We start from the raw sequence: 23891 nt of genomic DNA, 5'->3' as shown, positions 1-23891 counted from the left end.
CATGTGTATATATTGGTAAATAATGGCAGATGATACAGAAATAATCCACCTAAACCTGCAGTCCCACCTTCCTCATTGCTCTCCAACTGTTCATACATGTCAGGTGTGCACATACATGTAACCCTCAAATGATGAGTTTTACACTTTACAAAGAGGAAAAGCTGCCCCTGAAACCTGGGCTTCGGCTCTTACCCAGTCACCTCGACTGATCCCTAATTCCATGGCTGTATCCATCCTTCTCTCACCTACACCCAGCATCTCTTCTTCGCCCACAGCGCCTGGATATCATAAATGTTCCAAACTTCCATCACACCTCCCCCTCCTGGCCACCACTAACCCTCTTTACACATCTCCACCCTGGCAGAAGCCCCTCCACATTCAGCTCTCCTCCTCCTTTCCATCCTCCACCCCCTTCCAGCCGTCTCAAACCTGCATCTATAAGCACCGAGAGGTGAGTGAACAGCTCTGTGTGAGTGAGCCGATGTAAATGTGGGATATATGTATAGGTGTGTGACTGTATATCTACTTCGAGCTTCCCATTACCCTGGGTATTTCATACACAAGGATCAGCAGGTACTCCTTTGCTAATTCCCTGCCCGTGTATGCACTTGCACAACAGCTTTAGTCAATATCAGCCTACATCTTCTTGTGTCTTTTGAAAATGACTATTTCTCGTCAGTTTATATAGTATTTATATATGTGTTCTGAATACACATGTAGGTGATTGACCTAGAAATATTATGTACAGTAGTGTTTTGTTTTTTTAGGTTGACATGTGCTTAGATACATTTTTATAATATTTATACTATTATATGTATATTGTATATGTCCTTTGTAGTGTATCATTTAGTTTTTTTTTTGACTATTTTAATCATGTGTTGTCTAAGTTGATAGGCTTATAAAAGTCTACAATTTTTCATTTTACCATACATCATGAAAAATTTCGATACTGGCTGGCAAAGTAAACAATCGTATGGCAGTAGATAAACGGTTTGAACCCCCACTATCCCCTTTTATAGCTTTATATATGTGGGCTCTCTCGCGGCATTGACTACAGAGTGTAAACTCACTGGACCGTGTAAAGTATTTGGTGTAACCGTCATGTTCTCTCTTTCCAGGTATTTTTAGTAGCCACATGCGCTGACTGTGAAAGACAATTAGAGACTGGATAAAATAGAGTGCTTCTACCTGGAGAATGGACAGACAAGTGTAGGAAGAGGTAATAAGAGATCCAAAACTACAAAAACTTGTGTTCATAGAAATACACTGGAGGATAAAGGTGAACCTCTGTAGAGAAGAGATACATTGCCTAGACTGTACATGAAGCCAGCCGTTGAGTTATCAATGTTTGAATGCCAGTGGATACAGAGAAACTAATTATGCTTGGATTGTGGAGTTAAGAGTCAAACTGGGGGTCGGACGAAATCGATGTGAGACCGGCTCTTGCATGTTCAGCGGGGGAACATTTGGGTTTTCAGATGGTGGATGTTATGTGGGAGACTGGCATGAGGGTCGCGCACATGGATATGGGATATGTAAGGGCCCTACAAGGCAGGGAGAATACAGTGGCCTTTGGAGTAATGGATTTGAGTCTCTGGGAGTATATACATGGCCCAGTGGTAACACATATCGTGGCTACTGGGACCAAGGCAAAAAAAATGGCCTAGGCGAAGAGCACAAAGGACGATGGTTGTATCGAGGCGAGTGGACACATGGATTAAAAGGAAGGCTTGGAGTGAGGGAGAGCCTCTCTGGAGCAAGATATGAGGGTCTATGGACAGACGGACAGCAGGATGGATATGGCGTGGAGACATATTCAGATGGAGGTAAGACAGCAGTCATTTAGGTTATAGTGCCCATTTTTATTATTTAACGCATTAAAAAGTGCACATTTGAAAAAATCTTCTCTCCTTTTGTAAATTTAAGCCGTCAATGTGACAAAGGAATAAGGGGGAAATTGCATAAAATAATAAAAGTTGCTGTACTTACCTGTTAAGTCCCCCGTTGTTTCAGTGCTGCTACCCGCCGGTCTCACCAAAAGTTGCGTCAGGTACAGCAACAAAGCCAGTGACTGGTTGAAGCGGTCATGTGTTGTTGATGTGACATCATCGATGCAGCTTTGTAAACAGAAACTGGCAACAACACAGGACGGGGATTTAACACCAGGGACCACAAGGAGAAAACAGAAACAGTTTATTACTGCTTCTGCTTTCTCCCTCCCACAGTACATATAGCTCAATAAGTATTATGCATGCAGTGAATAAATAAAGGTAGCATAGCCGCTTCCTCTTTTGGACCCGGTGATCACGTCGCTAGGTGTCTCACGTACAGCAGACCCAGATCAGCTCTGTATATGTACAATGCCTCTACATCGGACTGTTTTCACCTGTGACTGTTCTTGTGTCCCAGAGGTCTTTTAATGATCTTTTGGTGGACATATTATGTCCTAAAATATATTTAACAACTAAAAAACAAAAACAACCACATCAACTAAAACCATAATTGCCCAGTTCACGCAAAACTATATATATTATATATAAAAAACAAGAACAAAAAATAGGGAACCCATTTTAATAATTTATTTTGGCATCAGTTCATATATATAAAAAAAACAAAAAACTATAGTTTGAAAACAAAATGACGCTACTTTCACACTAGCATTCGGGGTTCCGCTTGTGAGTTCCGTTTGAAGGCTCTCACAAGCGGCCCCGAACGGATCCGTCCAGCCCTAATGCATTCTGAGTGGATGCGGATCCGCTCAGAATGCCTCAGTCTGGCACCGTTTGGCCTCCGTTCCACTCAGCAGGCGGACACCCGAACGCAGCTTGCAGCGTTCGGGTGTCCGCCTGGCCGTGCGGAGCCAAACGGATCTGTCTAGACTTACAATGTAAGTCAATGGGGACGGATCCGTTTGAAGTTGACACAATATGGTGCAATTTCAAACGGATCCGTCCCCCATTGACTTTCAATGCAAAGTCAGGACGGATCCGTCTGACTAACTTTTAGACTTTTTTTATATAATGCAGACAGATCTGTTCTGAACGGATACCATTGTTTGCATTATAGGAGCGGATCCGTCTGTGCAGACACCAGACGGATCCGCTCCGAACGCAAGTGTGAAAGTAGCCTTAGATGTAAAGTAAAAAAAAAAACTTTGAAAACATTATTTTGACCATCCAACAAACAAAAAGGTTAAACCACCACATGCACTAAAACACAAAAAACACCTATATCCTATGGATAGGCCATAAATATTGAGATGGGAATAGCCTTTTTAAGTTGTTTAGAACAATAAAGGTCTGTATAAGGCCCTATACTGAGAAGGAAATCGCTGAATGTAGTAGCAGCGGTTGTCCTCTAGCGAGCAGGCAATTGACGGGAGGGATCGCTTCCATCCCGACAATTGTCTGCTCTATTTCTTCGTGTAATAGGGCCTTAAGTTAGTGAATTAATAATATAATGACATGTCTTTTGTCTTATGTTTACACTTTTTGATTTTATCTTTTTTTTCTTCTCTTCAGGTACGTATCAAGGACAGTGGCAGGCTGGTAAACGTCATGGATATGGGGTACGTCAGAGTGTCCCATATCACCAAGCTGCACTCTTACGCTCTCCTCGAACACCAACCCTCAATTCTTTGCCTCATTCCCCTGGTGCCCATTCTCATGCCAATCCAGGACTCCTGCCAGGAAGTCCAGCCTCCGGATCACGTGGGGGATTTGTTCTAAAAGTTCAAGGGGTTGGATCAGATGGTCCAGGAACTGGAGTGAGTGGTAAGCCCAAAAAGAGAGGCTTTTTTTTCACACGTTCACTCATACTAAGTGGTTTCCGACTTCATCGTGGATCAGACACCAAAGCACCTTCAGGTGGTCGAGACAGCCAACGTAGTTCTTTAAGAAGTGAGACACGGGGGGCTGGAGGATCCTTGGGGTCTAGTGCCAGTCAGGATGGATCAAGTGCTAGTGTTGCAGAAACAGAGTCTGAGTTGGCAATTGCTGCATGGGAAACAGAGACTTATGCTGGTGAATGGAAGGGTGATCGCCGCAGTGGATATGGAGTAAGCCGAAGGTCCAACGGACTTTGCTATGAAGGAGAATGGTTACGAAATCGACGGCATGGCTATGGAAGAACCACCTATCCTGATGGGTCACGTGAAGAGGGAAAGTACAAAATGAATATGCTGGCGAGTGGAAAAGTCAAAAGCCTGTTCCCGCTACGAAGAGGAAAAGGGAGGGAGAAAGTGGAAAGAGCTGTGGAGGCTGCAAGAAGAGCAGAAGTTACAGCAAGACAAAAGCAAGATATGGCAATAGCCAGGTAAGTCTAACTAGAAGAGGTTACCTATACAAAACAGTTCTTCCATACATTAAGTTTTCATTCTATTTTATAAAAAATGTTCAGCCTTTCAATGGCATTTTTTAAGGAAGACTTCATCCTGTATTCCACGCCATGAACAAGTCTCATTAAAGTTTGTTCACATTCTTAAATGGGCTGTTCAGGATTAAAAACAAATGGCTGCTTTCTTCACAAAAAAAAAAAAGCACCACACATGTCCACAGGTTGTAGCTAGGGATGAGCGAATCGACTTTGGATGAAACAACCGAAGTCGATTCGCATAAAACTTCATTCTAATACTGTATGGAGCAGGAGCTCTGTACAGTATTAGAATGTATTGGTTCTGATGAGCTGAAGTTATTACTTCGCGAAGTCTTGCGAGACTTCACATAATAACTTCAGAAATTGATTTAGACTGTAAAAAAACATTTCCCGAACTCGGGTTCGCCAAGTAGTAACTTCGGCTCATCAGAGCCAATACATTCTAATACTGTACAGAGCGCTCGCTCCATACAGTATTGAAACAACGTTTTATGCAAATCGACTTCAGATGTTTCATCCGAAGTCGATTCGCTCCTCCCTAGTTGTAGCATTGAAATGACTTGGACTGAGCATACAGCAACCATGATTTTCTACTCCTGGACAACCCCTTAAAAGTGAAGTCAGTCTTCCCTTTTTTTTATCTTAACCCTTTAGGCTAGTTTCACATCTGCGGCAGAGAACTCCAGCAGGCTGTTCTAGTAGAAAACAGCCTGCCTGAGTTCTCTGGATCCGGCATTGCCAGATACTACCGCCTTCAATGTGACAGGATCATCTTATCATTCTCACTATATTTTCCTAACCAGAGCTGTGGGGGCCTCCCAAGTACCCCAGATGCCAAATGTAGGGGCATATTGGATGTCAGCATACTGTAGCTAATTCTTTCTTATGCTGTGAGATAAGCTGAACATTTGTTGAAAAGAGTGTCTAACCTTCAAACATAATATGTGTATTGTCAGCTGTAGAAATGGCTTATTTCTTCTGCGATGGGTGACCAGATGTCTCTCACAGCCAGACTCCTGACATATGCCCATTTGTGCAGCCAACAGAGATCAAAATACTATACTACTTGATGCCAAAAGATTACACAAGTAGTCATTATGAGGTTAAAGGGGTATTGTAGTTTCATAATATTGATGACCTATCCTCATGATAGGTCATTAACATCAGATCGGTGGGGGTCTGACTCTTCGCACCCCCACTGATCATCTGTTTGAAGGGGCTATGGTGCATGTGGGAGTGCTGCATCCTCTTTAGGGTTTACCTGCACACTGTCTATATTGTAGTGGTGGTGCAGTGTAACTACAGCTTCTTCTCTCATTCAAGTGAACTGGATAGGAATCTGTTATTACATTACACTGCCCGCGAGTGCTGTGGCCCCTTCAATAAGCTGATCAGTGGGGTGCTGACTAGGCAATTATTATTTATTTATTTATTTTTTCATTTTTTCATTTTTTACTCCCAAGCCATAACTTTTTGATTTCTCTATTCACGTAGCCGTATGAGAGCTTGTTTTTAGCAGGACAAGTTAGTACTTTCTAATGGCAACTGTTACGGTTGCATATAATGTAGTGGGAAGCAGGAAAAAAATTACAAATGGGGAGGAATTATAAAAAACACACAATTTCGCCACAGTTTTATAGGTTTTGTTTCTTACGTTTCCTATGCTGTAAAACAGGCCAGTTAGTTTCATTCTCCGGGTCAGTACGATTACAACTATACCACATATGTATATTTTTTCTTGTGTTTTAATACTGAAAAAAGAAAAACTTTGGAAAGCACTAATTTTGACCCCAATAACTTTTTTATTTTTATGTGTATGAAGCTGTGTGAGAGCTAATTTTTTTGTGGGTAAATTCATTTTTAATCACTTTTTATACAATTTTTTGTGGGAGGTGAAGTGACCACAAAATGTCGAATTGGCCATTTTGACTTTTTTTCCTTTTCGCTGTCTGTTGTATGAGATATTTTTATATTTTAACAGTATAGGCATTTTTGCATGCGGCAATTCCTATGATGTTTATTTTTTATTGTTTATGTACTTTTAATTTTGGGGAAAGGAGAGTGATTTGAATTTTTCTTTTTTTTATACTTTTAAAAACTTTTTTCTTTTTTTTTTTACACTTTTTAATAGTTCCCCTAGGGAACTTGAACAAGTAATCATTAGATTGCGTCTCTCAAAGACTCCAATGCATTATCATTGGAGTCTATGAGAATTTTACTGCGTTCCTATGGAGCCCTGGCACAGGCAGGATCTCCATAGGAACCAACAGCGTATGCAGCAGCCTCGGATCATTCAGGAGGACCGAGGCTGCCACACACACCATCTGGCTCGCCGATCTTCACTCAGGAGAGCCGATGCATGGCCGTGAGTGCTCACATTTGACCACAGCATCTGAGGGGTTAATGTGTCAACGTTATCGCCGATCGCATACATTAGCCCTGGGTGCCTGCTGGCTAACCAGAAAAATTATATTTGCAAGAGTCACAGACCACATACCCAACACACAATGGAACTGCAAAATCACTGACTCTCATATGCATGCTCCAATGTGGTGTGCATAATACAGTGCACAAGCTGCCCCAATGACCGTGTCTATATTGGGGAAACTATGCAGAATCTAAAACCCAGGATGAAGCTACACAGACACACAATAAAGAGTAATCACATATTATATGCGGTTACAAATATCATCTTTTGCCGGCAACAGATCTTGCCATCTAAGGCCGGGTTTACATATGCGCTGTGAAATCCGGCAGTCTGTTTCGGCAGAGGAACAGACTGATGGAGTTTAGCGTATAGGGCACAGCTGGATACCACCGCGCACGGCTGGATCCCTATGCACTGTAATGGGATCCGCCCGCTTTCCAGCATGTTAAATGGTTTGTGTACTATTATTTGGTCGGGCTACATTGTCTGGATTACGGTGCTGGAGTTCACAATGCAGATGTGAACCCGACCTAATCATGCTCTGCTGCCAGCAAATACTGATTCTGAATGGGGACGAGCGATGGCATTAGCGATCGCTCCCCCCCCATACTGTCGAGGAGATTGCTGCATGTAATCGCTCTCCTTCACTGTAAAGTAGGCGTCAGATCATCAGCCTCATCTGCCAGTGTAATACAGCCCTAACACCTTGATTTATGACCCACTGTATGGACACACAGTCCTCCTCTTCCCAATTAGGCTCACTCAAGATTTTCTAAGACTTATCTCCTTTTGCCTATTCATCTGTAGCTAAAACTTCATTTTTTTTTTTTACTCATCTTGAAGGGTTTTTCTAGGCTCCTGATATTGATGACCTATCTTTAGGATAGGTCATCAATATCTGATCAGTGGAGATCTGACACCTGTCACCCCCGCCAATAAGCTGTTCAATGCAACTGCTGGTGCTGGAGCTAGTGCTTTGAGAGGAGCCTGACAGCTAAGTTCAAAGTGTAGTGGTCATTCTGGGTTACTACAGCTCAGCACCCATTCAAGTGAATGTAGCCAGGCCCAGCCACTACACTACACAATGTAGTTGTGCTACTGGCTCTGCTCAAAGTTCTAGTTCTGCTGCCAGCAGATGCAGGGAACAACTGTTGGGTAGGGGTGTGGGGTATTAGACCCCCACCTATCAGATAATGAGTATATCCTGAGTATAGGTCATCATTATCAGAAGCCCAGGAAAATGATTTTAATAATGTATCCATGTACATCTTTAAATGTTTAGCTTTTTTTTTTCTCTTGGTAACGCAATATATTCTTAAAGTGCCTAGATGGCAGAGCTTAAATGCTATAGACATTTTGCACACGCATTAAATGTTTTTTTTCCAGGATTTTAATATTGATGACCTATCCTCCGTGGGAGCGCAGCCTTCCTTTCATTGTTTACCTGTTTGCCATCTACATTGCAGCAGTGAGCAGGTGTAATTCCAAGCCGTCCAATTCACTTCTATGGGATGGCTCATTCCTATACACTTGAATAGGAAGGAGCCGTCCCATAGATGTGAACCATAGATGTGAATGGGACAGCGTGTAATTAAATCTGCTTGCCGCTGCGATGTTGGCGGCGAGCGAGTAAACAATCGACCAGCTGATCTGATATTGATGACCTACCCAGAGAATAGGTCATCAATATTGAAATCCCATAAAACCCCTTTTAAATGCTAAATTATGCAACTTTCTAAATAAGCTCTATTAGTCTCTAAACAGTTTGCTGCTGTAGAGTCTTTGGAATTTCTGAGATACATTGGCACACTGATCCTGCTGTGTAGACTCTCACTGCTCTCCCCCTGACTTCTTTCAGTGTTTAAAATAGCAGTAGAGAAGGGAGAATGTTATACATGGTAGATCATAGTGTGGAGAGAGGGAACAGCATCCAAGTTTTCAGGAAGAGCAGATCACATAAGCTGTCCTGTATCAGGATATAGAAAGGAAAACACCCACAAGGCAGTTCAGATAGATAAATCACCCATGCTGTATATGAGCATATAAACAGAGGAGAGGACTTAGGAACGGATGGAGAATCACATGCTCCTCATCATCAGTGTCTGTTAGCACCAAGTAGTAGAGATCTAGTGAAGGCAGCAGCATCCTGGACACACAGACCTCAAATCCAGCATGAATTACTGAGAGGGACATGCGCACATGAGGAAAGTCTCAAACTAGGAGAAGGTTGCAGACTGCGTATCTGCAACAGCCTCTGCAACTTTTTAAAACCAGTGTAACCCCTAATATTTGTAACATGGGTCCATTGCCTTTAACTTTTGATTAGGAAGATAGGTTTGTACCACATTTAGAAATAACTGCAAGAAATAAAGTACCATAATGCCATAGTTATAGAAAATATTCTTGTGCTAATGCTACATTTATTTAGTAAATTTGAGATTCTTGGCACATACATTTTGTACAAAATTATTTGGGTCCATCTGCTGGCGTCTGGCGGCCAGTATGGCACTATAACAGGTAGTATTTATTGTTAGGTTCCTGTCTTATAGAGATCGCCTGGACGCCGGCAGACGGGCCCATATAGTACAAAATGTATTTGCCAAGAATCTCAAATTTACAAAATAAGCGTAGCATTAGCACCATAATATGTTCTATAACTGTGGCATTATTGTACTTTATTTGTGTTTGCAGAGTGCTGTTGCATTGTATTTTTTTTTCTTACATTTAGAAATAAGCCATTTTTTTTGTAAAGTCTCTTTTTGACAACTTTGTTGGACAGATCTGAAAAAAGGCACGCAGTTAGCATCTGTCTGATCAATCTGTGTTGTGACGGATGGGCTCACACTACATGATCGATTGTGTGCTAAGACCCTTAGAATTATTATTCAACTTTAATGATAGTGATTTTTTTCTTCAACTAGAGGCAAACTTTTGGCTGTGAAAAAATACATATGCGAAACACAGGCTTACAAGATTATTGCTCTAGCGTCCCACACTTGCTGCTGCCCCACTGCTCCTTTTGGGCATGAGCGCCACACTACTGTCCTGCTCTGTCCATTGCCTTTCTGTAGCCAGTGGCGGTCTGCTTTCTGCAGGCTGTCAGCTGCCAACTACACTGGGACTATTCCAGTAGGTAGCAGCCTGGTTGGTAACCTGCAGTGAAGTCCAGATCCCTGAACAGGGGTTAAACGGTGAATACTAGGGAACTGCCACAACAACTCCCTTAGGTTTAGCCCAAAGCCAAGTCGGTTTGTTGACACAGTGGGTCCACACCCACTGTCTGCAACAAAGATATTTGAAGAATAAGGATTGATATTTAATAGCAAAACAAAAGATTGTTGTAGAGGTTGTAGAGGCTCACATAAGAAAAAGGTGCAGAGGGCTGTAACGGTCCATTCCAAAAATGTAATGCTGTGGCCTGCTGTTGTGAGTCCCAGTTTGGCATTAGCTGCTGCATTCACTGCACAAACTGCTCCTCCTTCAGGGGTTACATAGGCTTGTAGTAGTATACTAGACCTGTCTTTTTCTTTTTTGCAAACCTGTAATAATAATGGAAAGATTATCCTCATTATCTGCCTGTATCTACAGCACTAGTAAAGTCAGCTACAGAGAACAGTAAATATCACTGTGACTACTCTATTGACCAGTAGGAAAATGTATATTTTAAGATTTTTTTTAGTGTGGATAGTTATATAGAAATAAAAAAGAAAAATAGGCATTAAGTAAGGTGCCTGGTGTTAGGTTGATGAGTCACATGTTACCCAATTCAAAAATGTATAGTATTGCTAATCCTAGATGTACTTTTTTCCTTTTTCTTCTTTTTCCCTCTTACGTTTCCTGGATTGTAGAAATTGAAATAGCTGTACAGACCAAATTGCAAAAATCATTAATTGTGGATGGTGTAATTGCTTTGCTGCCAAGGAAAAATTAAGATCAATGATAATGTTGGAGAGAAGAGAACAGTATGGTCAGATTGAGGTATAATTCTAAACAATGAATTCCATGGACATTAAGTACAGATCAAAAGGTCATTTCTTTAAATTGTATATGCCCTGAGACACTGTCTGTAGGCAAATTGGTGTACCCGGTGATTTAAATCATGAAATAAATTGGGAACACTGTCAGAATAGTTTATTCATACAGTATGTATCTATTCTACATAGTTGAATTTCCTGCATTAACACAACCATAAGTGACAATCCCAGACAAGGAAATTAATTAAAATACAATAGGTTGCTTCTAGGTGGTAGCATCTTATGTCTCAGTCATATAAATTAACATCCAAACAACAGAGTAAAAAATGAAAAGAGGGAATAATGAAGAAATAGGAAAAATGTGTATGATTGGGAGGGGTGTGTGGGTAGACAAGGTAGAGTGCTGAGAAAGGAGAGATTGAATAGGATCTCAAGGGTCACTACTTCAATAAGGTTTCCACTAAGGCATATTGTAAGGGCTGCCCATTATACTGTGTATATATATGCCCTGACCCGATGAGACAAGGACCCCTCCAAACCATGAGATCTGGTATCAACACATTAGCAGCAGATCCTTTAAAGGGGTTATCGAACTTTAATTTTTTTTAACAGACCCCTTCAGAGTGGCTGAGCCGCAATTGGGTTCATACTTACCTGGTCTCCACTGCTGGGTTCTTCCTTCATCACTCCATGGTCGCCTCTCCAGGTCCTGGCTCTTTGGGAATCAACATCCTGTTAACAGGACCGCATTTGACCACTGCAACCAACCACTGGCCGTAGCAGTGATGTGTCACCCATGAGGAACGTCACTGGACCACGTGCCACACAGGTAATAGGTCACCAATGCGGCTAGTGAATGGCTGCAGTGGTCACATGCTGCCCCGTCAACAGGATGTTGATTCTCAGAAACTCAGGACCTTTGGAGGCGGCCCTGGAGCAATAGAGACTAAACCCAGCAACTGGGACCAGGTAAGTATGAACCCCACCACTGGTCTGGCCACTCTGAAGGGGTAAGATAAGAAAAATTTTAAGTTGGATAAACCCTTTAAGTCATGTAAGTTGCAAACTGGAGTTTCCATGGATCAGACTTGTTTTTCCAGCACATTCCATTGAAGTTCGATTGGATTAAGATCTGGCGAATCACCATAAGAAGAAAAGTCAACATATTAAACACTTTGCCATGTTCCTCAAACCATTCTTGAACAGTTTTTGAACGTTAACAGGGTTCATTATGTGTTAAAAGTGAACTTCGTTTCCCACAATGTTTAGGTAGGTGGTATGTGAGTCAAAGTAACATCCACATGAATGCCAGGACCCAAGGTATCATAGAAGAATAATGCCCAGAAAATCCTACGCCTCCCCAGTCCTACTTTCCATAGCTCATCCTGGTGCCATCTCTTTCTTTGTTGAACAAAGCAGATGCACCTGACCATCCACATGTTTTGAAGAAAATGTGATTCATGAAACTAGGCCATCTTCTTCCATTGCTCTATGGTCCTGGTCTTATGCTCAATGTCTATCGTGGGTGCTTGCAGCGGTGGACAAGGATCAGCATGGGCACTCAATCGGTCTGCAGCTATGCAGTCCCATATGTAGCAAGAGTTTTAAAAATTAGATGCACTGTGTGTTCGGATACCTTTCTCTCATAGCCAACATTACTTTCTCTATGCAGTTTTCCACAGCTCCATCAACAGTGTAGTTGAGATAGCTCGTTACTATAGTGCTGATCCCTTTGAAGTCAGTGGGAGTAGCGCTGCAGTGATGAACTGTAATCAGCTACATATACAGCAAATAAACACCTATCGCTCTTGGAAAACAACAATAAAAACAACAAAAAAAACACAAAAAAAACCCTGACAACTGCTTGTTTTTTTATGCTTAACGGTGCCTTACCAAGGGCCAAAGACTTTGACCAATGTGGAAAGTCCCACAGGAGACTGTTGCCAACTGAATCCCACACATTTCTGCCATTGAAGTGCCTCTGTGGGTCACGGAGAGCCCACCCTCTGCCAACACAGATTCCCACACCAATGATTGCAGTACACTGTGTGCTTCGTCCTTGCATCACGTCTGCACACAGTGCAGGTACTAGTGGTGGCTAATCACTACCTCTCTGTAACAGACTCAGCTGTCCAGAGACAATTAGATATTTCAAGGAGTTTAAAAGTTCGTGGCAGTAGTGTAACTCCAACAGGTAAATCAACTCAACTGGCATGTGTGGATTGTAGGACGTCACCATGAGAATTCTACCATCTTTTGTTCACTTACAACTATGCCGTCCTCATTTTTCCTTCCCTGCACTAATTTCTATGATTAATGTAAAGAACAAACAGGAAGCTTAAGGATCAGTGAGTAGTAGCCTGGAGAGTTAAGTAACCCACTAGACAGCAGGTATGAAAGATTAACCCTTCCACCAACATCCACTACCTGCTATTAAAACACCAGGGATCCTAGAAATGCAGACATAAAACGTTCCTCTGCCTCAGACTACTAGGGATGCTGACATTAAACCCTTCTATGCCCTAGACCACAACGAATAACGATATTAACCCCTTTTCTGTTATAGACTATCAGGTGCGATGCAGTGACTGTATTTTTTGCTTTATAAGACACACCTAATAAGAAGCACCTAGATTTTGGAGAAGATCAGATCACCATATCATATCAGACCTGAAATTAGACTCCGATATCAGATCTCAAATCAGACCCCCATATCAGACCTCAAATAAGACCCCCATGTCAGACCTCAGATCAGCCCTCCATATCAGATCCTTATTTCAGATCCCCATATCAGACCTCAGATCTGATCCCTATATCAAATCTTCAGATCAGACCCCCATCTTACCTTAAATCACACCTTAGATGAGACCTCCATATAAAACCTTAGATCAGACCCAATATCAAACCTCAGATCAGACCCCACATCAGACCTCCATGTTAGACCTCCCCAGATCAGACCCTCTTTCGACTTCCATGTAAAACCCCCATATCAGATGTCAGATCAGACCCTCATCAGACCTCAGATCAGACCCCTATCAGAGCTAGAATAAAAAATAAAAAAAGTTACCTTCTCTGCTCCGCTGCTTTTCTGCAGCTCCAGCGGTCTCTCCTGTAGTCACACTCCCTGGTTTGCTCCGGGCCCACACTGCACTGTCAGAAAAGATCAGGGAGCGGTGAGTACAGGCAGCGCTTAAAGTGCATCACTTACTGCTCCCTGCGACTCCTGAATACTATTGAACGCTTCCATAATGGAAGTGCTCACTATTATTTACTTTATAAGACACACTGCCATTCCCCCCCCCCCCCCCCCCCCCACACACACACACACGCACACGCACACACACATTTTAGGGGGAAATCTTATAAAGCAAAAAATACAATAACTTTTTCACTTCACTATATCACAGAGTTTGTGACAGTAACCCTTTCTCTGCTCTAGACCACCAGTGTTCCTGACAGTAACCTTTTCTTTGCCATACTATTTATGCTGACACTAACCTTTAGGCCCCTTTCACACGGGCGTTGAGGGAAAATGTGCGGGTGCGTTGCGGGAACACCCGCGATTTTTCCGCGCGAGTGCAAAACATTGTAATGCGTTTTGCACTCGCGTGAGAAAAATCGCACATGTTTGGTACCCAAACCCGAACTTCTTCACAGAAGTTCGGGCTTGGGATTGGTGTTCTGTAGATTGTATTATTTTCCTTTATAACATGGTTATAAGGGAAAATAATAGCATTCAAATGCAGAATGCATAGTAAAACAGCGCTGGAGGGGTTAAAAAAAATAAAAAATCATTTAACTCACCTTAGTCCAATTGATCGCGGCCCGGCATCTCCTTCTGTCCCCTTTACTGAATAGGATCTGTGGTGAGCATTAATTATAGGTCAAGGACCTTTGATAAGGTCACTCCGGTCATCACATGGTACGTCACATGATCTTTTACCATGGTGAATCACCATGGTAACAGATCATGTGACGTACCATGTGATGACCGGAGTGACGTCATCAAAGGTCCTTGACCTATAATTAATGCTCACCACAGGTCCTATTCAGTAAAGGGGACAGAAGGAGATGCCGGGCCGCGATCAATTGGACTAAGGTGAGTTAAATTATTATTATTTTTTTAACCCCTCCAGCACTGTTTTACTATGCATTCTGTATTCAGTGCTGTGTGCTTTTATTTTGTTTAAAAAATGATTTTATATACATGTAAATGAGTCTTGTATGTGTCCAAGGGGCTGTACTAACCTTCCTGGTGCCCAGCCACGCCCGCCTGTGAAGGAGCCCAGCACCGCCTATCTCCTCCGAATCTCCTCCTTTCGTCACAGATTGCCGTAATCTCGCGATGCGCGAGCTCGCGCATGCGCAGTTCCTTCCCTGAGGCTGATGCCAGCACAGGGAAGGAATACTATACCGGCACTGCGCATGCGCGAGCTCACGGCCATCTAACTGTGATGAATGGAGGAGATTCAGAGGACATAGGCGGTGCTGGGCTCCATCACAGGCGGGCGGTGCTGGGCTCCTTCACAGGCGGCGTGGCTGGGCTCCTTCACAGGGTGGGGCGTGGCTGGGCACCAAGAAGGTTAGTACAGCCCCTTGGGCACCTTACCAGGCTCATTTACATATCTCTAAAATAATTTTTTAAACAAAATAAAAAGGACACAGGCCTATAGGACCGGTATATTGCGGACATGCTAGCGGCGATCTAGCCGTGCATGTCCGCAGCTCTATAACCGAAAACGAGGTGACAGAATCCCTTTAAGACCACCCAGGGGTTTTTAGGGTTGTTATGTCCTAATTCAAAGCCTCTTACCCTTGGACAAGTCCACCAGATATGGATCATCGCTCTGGTGGTGGAGAAGCCTCAAAAACAATTGGAAGGATAGCTCAGGATAGCATGGCCTATACAGGCAGGGGTAATATATCATCTTGTTAATACTTTTAACTTAGTTTCAAATATGAATTTATTCAGCATCCTCTTGGAGCAAAAGGTTAAAATTTGGGACCAACCTATTTTCTAATTTTAGAAACTCTAAACTCTTTTAATTACAGAATGTTTTTGAATGGAATCCATCAGTGTTGTATGCACTTTTACTGTAAATGTATACTCTATTTGCTAACATATAATAATAAATGTAGATGTCAGTGGATATATCAGTGCAGAAATTTCAGTCATTAGTGTGTGCTTCTAATGGATTGAGCATTTAAACTGGTCATGAAAAAGTGACCCAAGCATCTATATACTACTTAATAATTTAAGCTGTCTTAATAGCATAGTAGGGGAGGGCTACAGATTTGATGTTACAGGGCTAGTGATAGCAACTAGGTTTGGCCATAGAAGCATTTGGTAAATATCACTATTTCCATTGTGGATATTCACAAAGTCCTGTTACTTTTCAGCTTCTTGCACATACTATGTTGTGTTATTAAACATATATTATAACACCTCATTGCCTTATCTTCCATGATTTATATATTTTACAAGAATAACTTTCTTATCCAAGTGCTGCTGGCAAGCTTCCAAAAGACTGAGAGGATATTGTTCTGCCTTTTATTTTACACTTAGCCAGGAGCAAATTGCAGGGAAGCATAAATTACATTCGTTAGCATTATGGTATTATCTGCTTTATTCTTGTATTTGCATTTTATCGACAGTATAACTTCAGTTACAGCAATCAAAGAAATCACTAGCAGTCCTACACTCAAGAAAATGAGGGAGAAGAACAAAGAACTTAATTAACATTTAAAGACAGATGGACAGTAATACACGTAAAGTAATGAAGCAGAATTCCATACTTTTAAAGTAAATAAGGTTAAGTGAGTTGGATTGTTAATCTTCAACCTGGAATTTTTTTGAATCAGTATAACTTGATACTTTTGATCATCTATCCTCAAGGCCCTATTCACATTCAATAGCTGTCAGCCGAACCATCGTTCAACCAACAGCTATCTCTCCTGACTCCCTTCCAGCTCCCTCATACACATAAATATTCAGTTTAGCTGAACATGTATGTGTATTCTAGAGAGAGACTGGAGAAAGCTGCTGCCAGACACTTCTGCCGATGGATTATCTCCTGGGAGAACAAAAGGATTGGGCAAAAATATTCATTTTGCCCGATCATTCTCTCTTCCTACATCATCTGTTGGGTGGGCTAGTCGGGAGCTCCCCATACAAATTGACTGTTGGCCAAACCCGCCATTCTCGAGGGGTTCGGCCGACAATAAATGAATGTGTATGTGGGCCTTTCGTATTGGTCAACAGTATGTGATCGCTGGTTGTCTGACCTCTGGGACACCTGCAAAATAGCAGTGTGGAGGTTTTGGGATGACCATGTCCCCTATATTGTTTACATAGACAGTTTGCATCTGAATGGGATGAGCTTCATTACCATGTACATTCTGAATGTGCAGATGAGGCCTTGTACCTATGTAAACAATGTTGTAAGTGCCCCTTTGTTGTGCTGACCAAGGGGGTTCGACATCATACCTCTTTTCAGAAGCCTAGGGAGGGACAACAGCAGCACTAAGTACTAAGCCATGCCTCTAACTTTGCCCAATCTAAACACTCCCAATCCAACCCTGTCCCCTTATAGTAAAATGCTCCCTTACTGCCCCCAAACAGTAGTTATGCCTCCTTAGTGCACCCACACAGCGTGATGCAATGATATCATCTCACTTGATCTGAGAGTGCACAGGCAGGAAAATGATGCCCAGCCTATGCGCTCTCCTACTCAGCCCTGCAAAAGAGGTGATGGCTGACAGTTCCCTGCTTCACTATTGCATTTTACTGTATCTGTGTTCTCAGGATGTAGGGGACATAGCTCAGTCATCCTGGGACCACAGGACAGCCTCCGAAATCTGGGACTGTCCTTCTGGATCCAAAACAATTGGGAGGTATGCACTCTGATCAAAGAGTGCTGAGGTATCCTAAGGGCAGGCCAACAATGTTACTACCCTGGAGAACCCCTTTAAATGCTACCCATATTATTTTATAAATATTGCTATAGGATATTCATTTTCATGGAATGGTCTATAAAACACCTCTAAACAATCAGTGGTTTGAAACATAAACATCTTATCACTGTGAGGAAGATTTTCTATAAGAACAATGACTGGGCCTGGCAGGTACTGTCATAGGTGCCTAGCAATAGCTCTCGTGAGTGCTGTGCACAAGGCAGGAAAATGTATTATACATTTTATATATTGGATCCACAATGAACAACATTTTTTTGGTTGATCTCAATGTGCATTTATATTGGCCAATTATCTTTACAATTATTTGGATACAAGCAAATCATAAAAAGAATTACCCTGTGAGTACGAACCTATGTTTTCCTTTAAAGAGGTCCAGATGAACCCGATTTTACAGAAAGCTTCATTACATATTTCAATAATTCATAGCTTATGTACATATAAAATACACAATTAAGATAATTAGCATTTATTTTAACCCCTTAAGGACCCATGACGTAGCTGTACGTCATGGGTCCGATCCCTAAACATGGTGCCCGCTCGCGCATGCAGCGGGCGCCTTAGCCGAAGGGTCTCTGCTATTTTAAATAGCAGAGATCCGCGGCACATGTATGCGATCAGCCATAAGGCTGATCGCATATATCTTACCTTTCAGATGCCATGGTCAAATGTGACCACGGCATCTGCGCAGATCGGACCTGGAATTAACGCGCTTCCGGTCCGGTAACATCGTTCCCCGGCTGAGATCGGGGGACCTGTTACTATGATCTTATTGACCGAAGTCCCAAGCCAACATCCAAGTCAATTAGATGTATATATCAATACAGGCCACTAGGTGGCAGCCTTGTATTGATATAGTGCAATTGAAGTCTTCAATGATGGCTATTTAGCCATCACTGAATACTATGGGCAATCGAATGATTGCCAGTAATTGTCACCCAAGGTGACTTAAAAAAAAAAAAAAAAAGTAAAAAAAAGTTTTTACAAATAAAAAAATAAAAATAAAATAAAAGTTCAAATCACCCCCCTTTCCTTAAAATAAAAATACTTAACCAATAAAAAAATAAACATCATGGGCATCGGCCCGTGCGAAAATGCCCATACTATTAAAATATAACAATATTAATGGCATATGGCAAATGGCGTAGCGGGGAAAAAAATAAAGACAGCCAATTTGACATTTTGTGTCACTTCAACTACCCAATAATTTTTTATTAAAAAGTTAGCAAAAAGTCCCACACACTTAAAATTGGTATCACTGAAAAGTACAGATCGTCCTGCAAAAAACGAGCCCTTACACAGCCCAGTACAAATAGCTACAAAAAAGTTATAGGGGTCAGAATATGGTTCTGAAAAAAAAGAATTTCCCCAAAGTTTTTTTTTCTTTCAGTATTAAAATGCAAGAAGAATAATTAGTGTGGTATCGTTGGAACCATACTGACCTGGAGAATGAAGATAACAGGTCAATTTTTCTGCATAGTGTACAGTGTAAAAAAATAAAAATAAAAACCTTTATCGGAATTGCGTTTTTTCTAAATTCTACCCCATTTGGAATTTTTTTCCCGCTCCCTACTACATGGTATGTGTAAATAGTGCCATTAGAAAGTACAACCTGTCCCGCAAAAAATAAGCCCTCATAAGGCTATGTGTATAGAAAAATATGGGAAGGTGGGGAGTGAAAAATGAAAACGCAAAAATGGAAAATCCCAGGGTCCTGAAGGGGTTAAATGTTCTACTGTTTTGTGTCCACAGCTGCTATGCATATCTATGTGTCTCCAAGCAGTGCCTGTGTGTAGTCTGTTCCTGTACAAAAATATAAAAAGCCCACAACAAGTCACTCAACGCCTGTTGATTTTCATGTTGCAATTACTGTGAGGTGTCTGAATGAACAATAATTCATATGATCGTTTATTTCCCCTCCTCTCATACAGTTAACATTATTGTTGGCGGCGCATCCCCTGTTGACAAGGCCTGTGCTGCCAAGAAACATTACGACTAGAGTTGAGCGAACACCTGGATGTTCGGGTTCGAGAAGTTTGGCCGAACTTCCCGGAAATGTTTGGGTTCGGGATCCGAACTCGACCCAAACTTCGCCCCGAACCCCATTGAAGTCAATGGGGACCCGAACTTTTCGGCACTAAAAATCAGGCTTCACGTCACACACCACCGGAACAGGCCATTGTCAGATATTTAGGCCCCGGCACCCAGACAGAGGAGAGAGGTCCCATAGCAGAGAATCAGGCTTCACGTCACCGACCACTGGAACAGGCCACTGTCAGATATTTTTAGGCCCCGGCACCCAGACAGAGGAGAGAGGTCCCATAGCAGAGAATCAGGCTTCACGTCACCCACCACTGGAACAGGCCATTGTCAGATATTTAGGCCCCGGCACCCAGACAGAGGAGAGAGGTCCCATAGCAGAGAATCAGGCTTCATGGCATAGCAGAGAATCAGGCTTCACATCACCCACCACAGGAACAGGCCATTGTCAGATATTTAGGCCCCGGCACCCGGACAGAGGAGAGAGGTCCCATAGCAGAGAATCAGGCTTCATGTCATAGCAGAGAATCAGGCTTCACGTCACCCAACACTGGAACAGGCCATTGTCAGATATTTAGGCCCCGGCACCCAGACAGAGGAGAGAGGTCCCATAGCAGAGAATCAGGCTTCATGTCATAGCAGAGAATCAGGCTTCATGTCACCCAACACTGGAACAGGCCATAGTCAGATATTTTTAGGCCCCGGCACCCAGACAGAGGAGAGGTTCATTCAACTTTGGGTTGCCCCGCAATATAATGGCAAAATGAAAATAAGAAAAGGATTGAATGAGGAAGTGCCCTGGAGTACAATAATATATGGTTAAGGGGAGGTAGTTATAAATGTCTAATCTGCACAAGGGATGGACAGGTCCTGTGGGATCCCTGCTTGGTTAATTTTTATGAACGTCAGCTTGTCCACATTGGCTGTAGACAGGCGGCTGCGTTTGTCTGTAATGACGCCCCCTGCCGTGCTGAATACACGTTCAGACAAAACGCTGGCCGCCGGGCAGGCCAGCACCTCCAAGGCATAAAAGGCTAGCTCTGGCCACGTGGACAATTTGGAGACCCAGAAGTTGAATGGGGCCGAACCATCAGTCAGTACGTGGAGGGGTGTGCACAGGTACTGTTCCACCATGTTAGTGAAATGTTGCCTCCTGCTAACACGTTCCGTATCAGGTGGTGGTGCAGTTAGCTGTGGCGTGGTGACAAAACTTTTCCACATCTCTGCCATGCTAACCCTGCCCTCAGAGGAGCTGGCCGTGACACAGCTGCGTTGGCGACCTCTCGCTCCTCCTCTGCCTTTGCCTTGGGCTTCCACTTGTTCCCCTGTGACATTTGGGAATGCTCTCAGTAGCGCGTCTACCAACGTGCGCTTGTACTCGCGCATCTTCCTATCACGCTCCAGTGCAGGAAGTAAGGTGGGCACATTATCTTTGTACCGGGGATCCAGCAGGGTGGCAACCCAGTAGTCCGCACACGTTAAAATGTGGGCAACTCTGCTGTCGTTGCGCAGGCACTGCAGCATGTAGTCGCTCATGTGTGCCAGGCTGCCCAGAGGTAAGGACAAGCTGTCCTCTGTGGGAGGCGTATCGTCATCGTCCTGCGTTTCCCCCCAGCCACGCACCAGTGATGGGCCCGAGCTGCGTTGGGTGCCACCCCGCTGTGAACATGCTTCATCCTCGTCCTCCTCGTCCTCCAGTAGTGGGCCCTGGCTGGCCACATTTGTACCTGGCCTCTGCTGTTGCAAAAAACCTCCCTCTGAGTAACTTCGAAGAGACTGGCCTGAAAGTGCTAAAAATGACCCCTCTTCCTCCTCCTCCTCCTCCTGGGCCACCTCCTCTTTCATCATCGCCCTAAGTGTTTTCTCAAGGAGACATAGAAGTGGTATTGTAACGCTGATAATGGAGTCTTCGCCACTGGCCATGTTGGTGGAGTACTCGAAACAGCGCAACAGGGCACACAGGTCTCGCATGGAGGCCCAGTCATTGGTGGTGAAGTGGTGCTGTTCCGCAGTGCGACTGACCCGTGCGTGCTGCAGCTGAAACTCCACTATGGCCTGCTGCTGCTCGCACAGTCTGTCCAGTATGTGCAAGGTGGAGTTCCACCTGGTGGGCACGTCGCATATAAGGGCGGTGAGCGGGAAGGCCGAAGTTACGCTGTAGCGCAGACAGGCGAGCAGCGGCAGGATGTGAACGCCGGAAGCGCGCACAGACGGCCCGCACTTTATACAGCAGCTCTGACATGTCGGGGTAGTTGTGAATGAACTTCTGCAACACCAAATTCAGCACATGCGCCAGGCAAGGGATGTGCGTCAAACCGGCTAGTCCCAGAGCTGCAACGAGATTTCGCCCATTATCGCACACCACCAGGCCGGGCTTGAGGCTCACCGGCAGCAACCACTCGTCGGTCTGTTGTTCTATACCCCGCCACAACTCCTGTGCGGTGTGGGGCCTGTCCCCCAAACATATGAGTTTCAGAATGGCCTGCTGACGTTTACCCCGGGCTGTGCTGAAGTTGGTGGTGAAGGTGTGTGGCTGACTGGATGAGCAGGTGGAAGAAGAGGAGGAGGAAGCCGAGTAGGAGGAGGAGGCAACAGGAGGCAAAGAATGTTGCCCTGCGATCCTTGGGGGTGGAAGGACGTGCGCCAAACAGCTCTTCGTCTGGGGCCCAGCCGCCACTACATTTACCCAGTGTGCAGTTAGGGAGATATAGCGTCCCTGGCCGTGCTTAATGGTCCACGTATCTGTGGTTAGGTGGACCTTGCCACAGATGGCGATGCGCAGTGCACACTTGATTTTATCGGATACTTGGTTGTGCAGGGAAGGCACGGCTCTCTTGGAGAAGTAGTGGCGGCTGGGAACAACATACTGTGGGACAGCAAGCGACATGAGCTGTTTGAAGCTGTCTGTGTCCACCAGCCTGAATGACAGCATTTCATAGGCCAGTAGTTTAGAAATGCTGGCATTCAGGGCCAGGGATCGAGGGTGGCTAGGTGGGAATTTACGCTTTCTCTCAATTTTTTGTGAGATGGAGAGCTGAACGCTGCTGTGTGACATGGTTGAGATGCTTGGTGACGGAGGTGGTGGTGGTGTTGGTGGTACATCCTCTGTTTGCTGGGCGGCAGGTGCCAACGTTCCTCCAGAGGCGGAGGAAGAGGCCGAGGCGGTGGCAGCAGCAGAAGAGGTAGCAGGGGGAGCCTGAGTGAGTTCCTTGTTTTTAAGGTGTTTACTCCACTGCAGTTCATGCTTTGCATGCAGGTGCCTGGTCATGCAGGTTGTGCTAAGGTTCAGAACGTTAATGCCTCGCTTCAGGCTCTGACGGCACAGCGTGCAAACCACTCGGGTCTTGTCGTCAGCACATTGTTTGAAGAACTGCCACGCCAGGGAACTCCTTGAAGCTGCCTTGGTGCTCGGTCCCAGATGGCGGTGGCCAGTAGCAGACGGACTCTCTTGGCGGCGGGTGTTCTGCTTTTGCCCACTGCTCCCTCTTTTGCTACGCTGTTGGCTCGGTCTCACCACTGTCTCTTCCTCCGAATTCTGAAAGTCAGTGGCACGACCTTCATTCTATGTGGGGTCTAGGACCTCATTGTCCCCTGCATCGTCTTCCACCCAGTCTTCCTCCCTGACCTCCTGTTCAGTCTGCACACTGCAGAAAGACGCAGCAGTTGGCACCTGTGTTTCGTCATCATCAGAGACATGCTGAGGTGGTATTCCCATGTCCTCATCAGGAAACATAAGTCGTTGTGCGTTAGTGCATTCTATCTCTTCCACCCCTGGGGAAGGGCTAGGTGGATGCCCTTGGGAAACCCTGCCAGCAGAGTCTTCAAACAGCATAAGAGACTGCTGCATAACTTGAGGCTCAGACAGTTTCCCTGATATGCATGGGGGTGATGTGACAGACTGATGGGCTTGGTTTTCAGGCGCCATCTGTGCGCTTTCTGCAGAAGACTGGATGGGAGATAATGTGAACGTGCTGGATCCACTGTCGGCCACCCAATTGACTAATGCCTGTACCTGCTCAGGCCTTACCATCCTTAGAACGGCATTGGGCCCCACCAAATATCGCTGTAAATTCTGGCTGCTACTGGGACCTGAGGTAGTTGGT

General features: G+C 44.1%; 1 protein-coding gene across 1 annotated transcript in view; it reads left to right on the top strand.

The window, feature by feature from the left end:
- The first annotated feature begins 1447 nt into the window (after positions 1 to 1447).
- Positions 1448 to 23891, top strand: part of JPH4 (junctophilin 4) — a 44225-nt gene continuing 21781 nt past the window's right edge. Inside the window, exons 1-2 of the mRNA XM_040420285.1 lie at positions 1448 to 1826; positions 3522 to 4314. Coding sequence (XP_040276219.1) covers positions 1448 to 1826; positions 3522 to 4314 — 1172 coding nt within the window. The remainder of the gene's footprint in view (positions 1827 to 3521; positions 4315 to 23891) is intronic.

Source organism: Bufo bufo, chromosome 2, assembly GCF_905171765.1.
Source record: "Bufo bufo chromosome 2, aBufBuf1.1, whole genome shotgun sequence".
NCBI lineage: Eukaryota > Metazoa > Chordata > Amphibia > Anura > Bufonidae > Bufo > Bufo bufo.
This window is presented reverse-complemented; position numbering and strand designations above follow the sequence as displayed.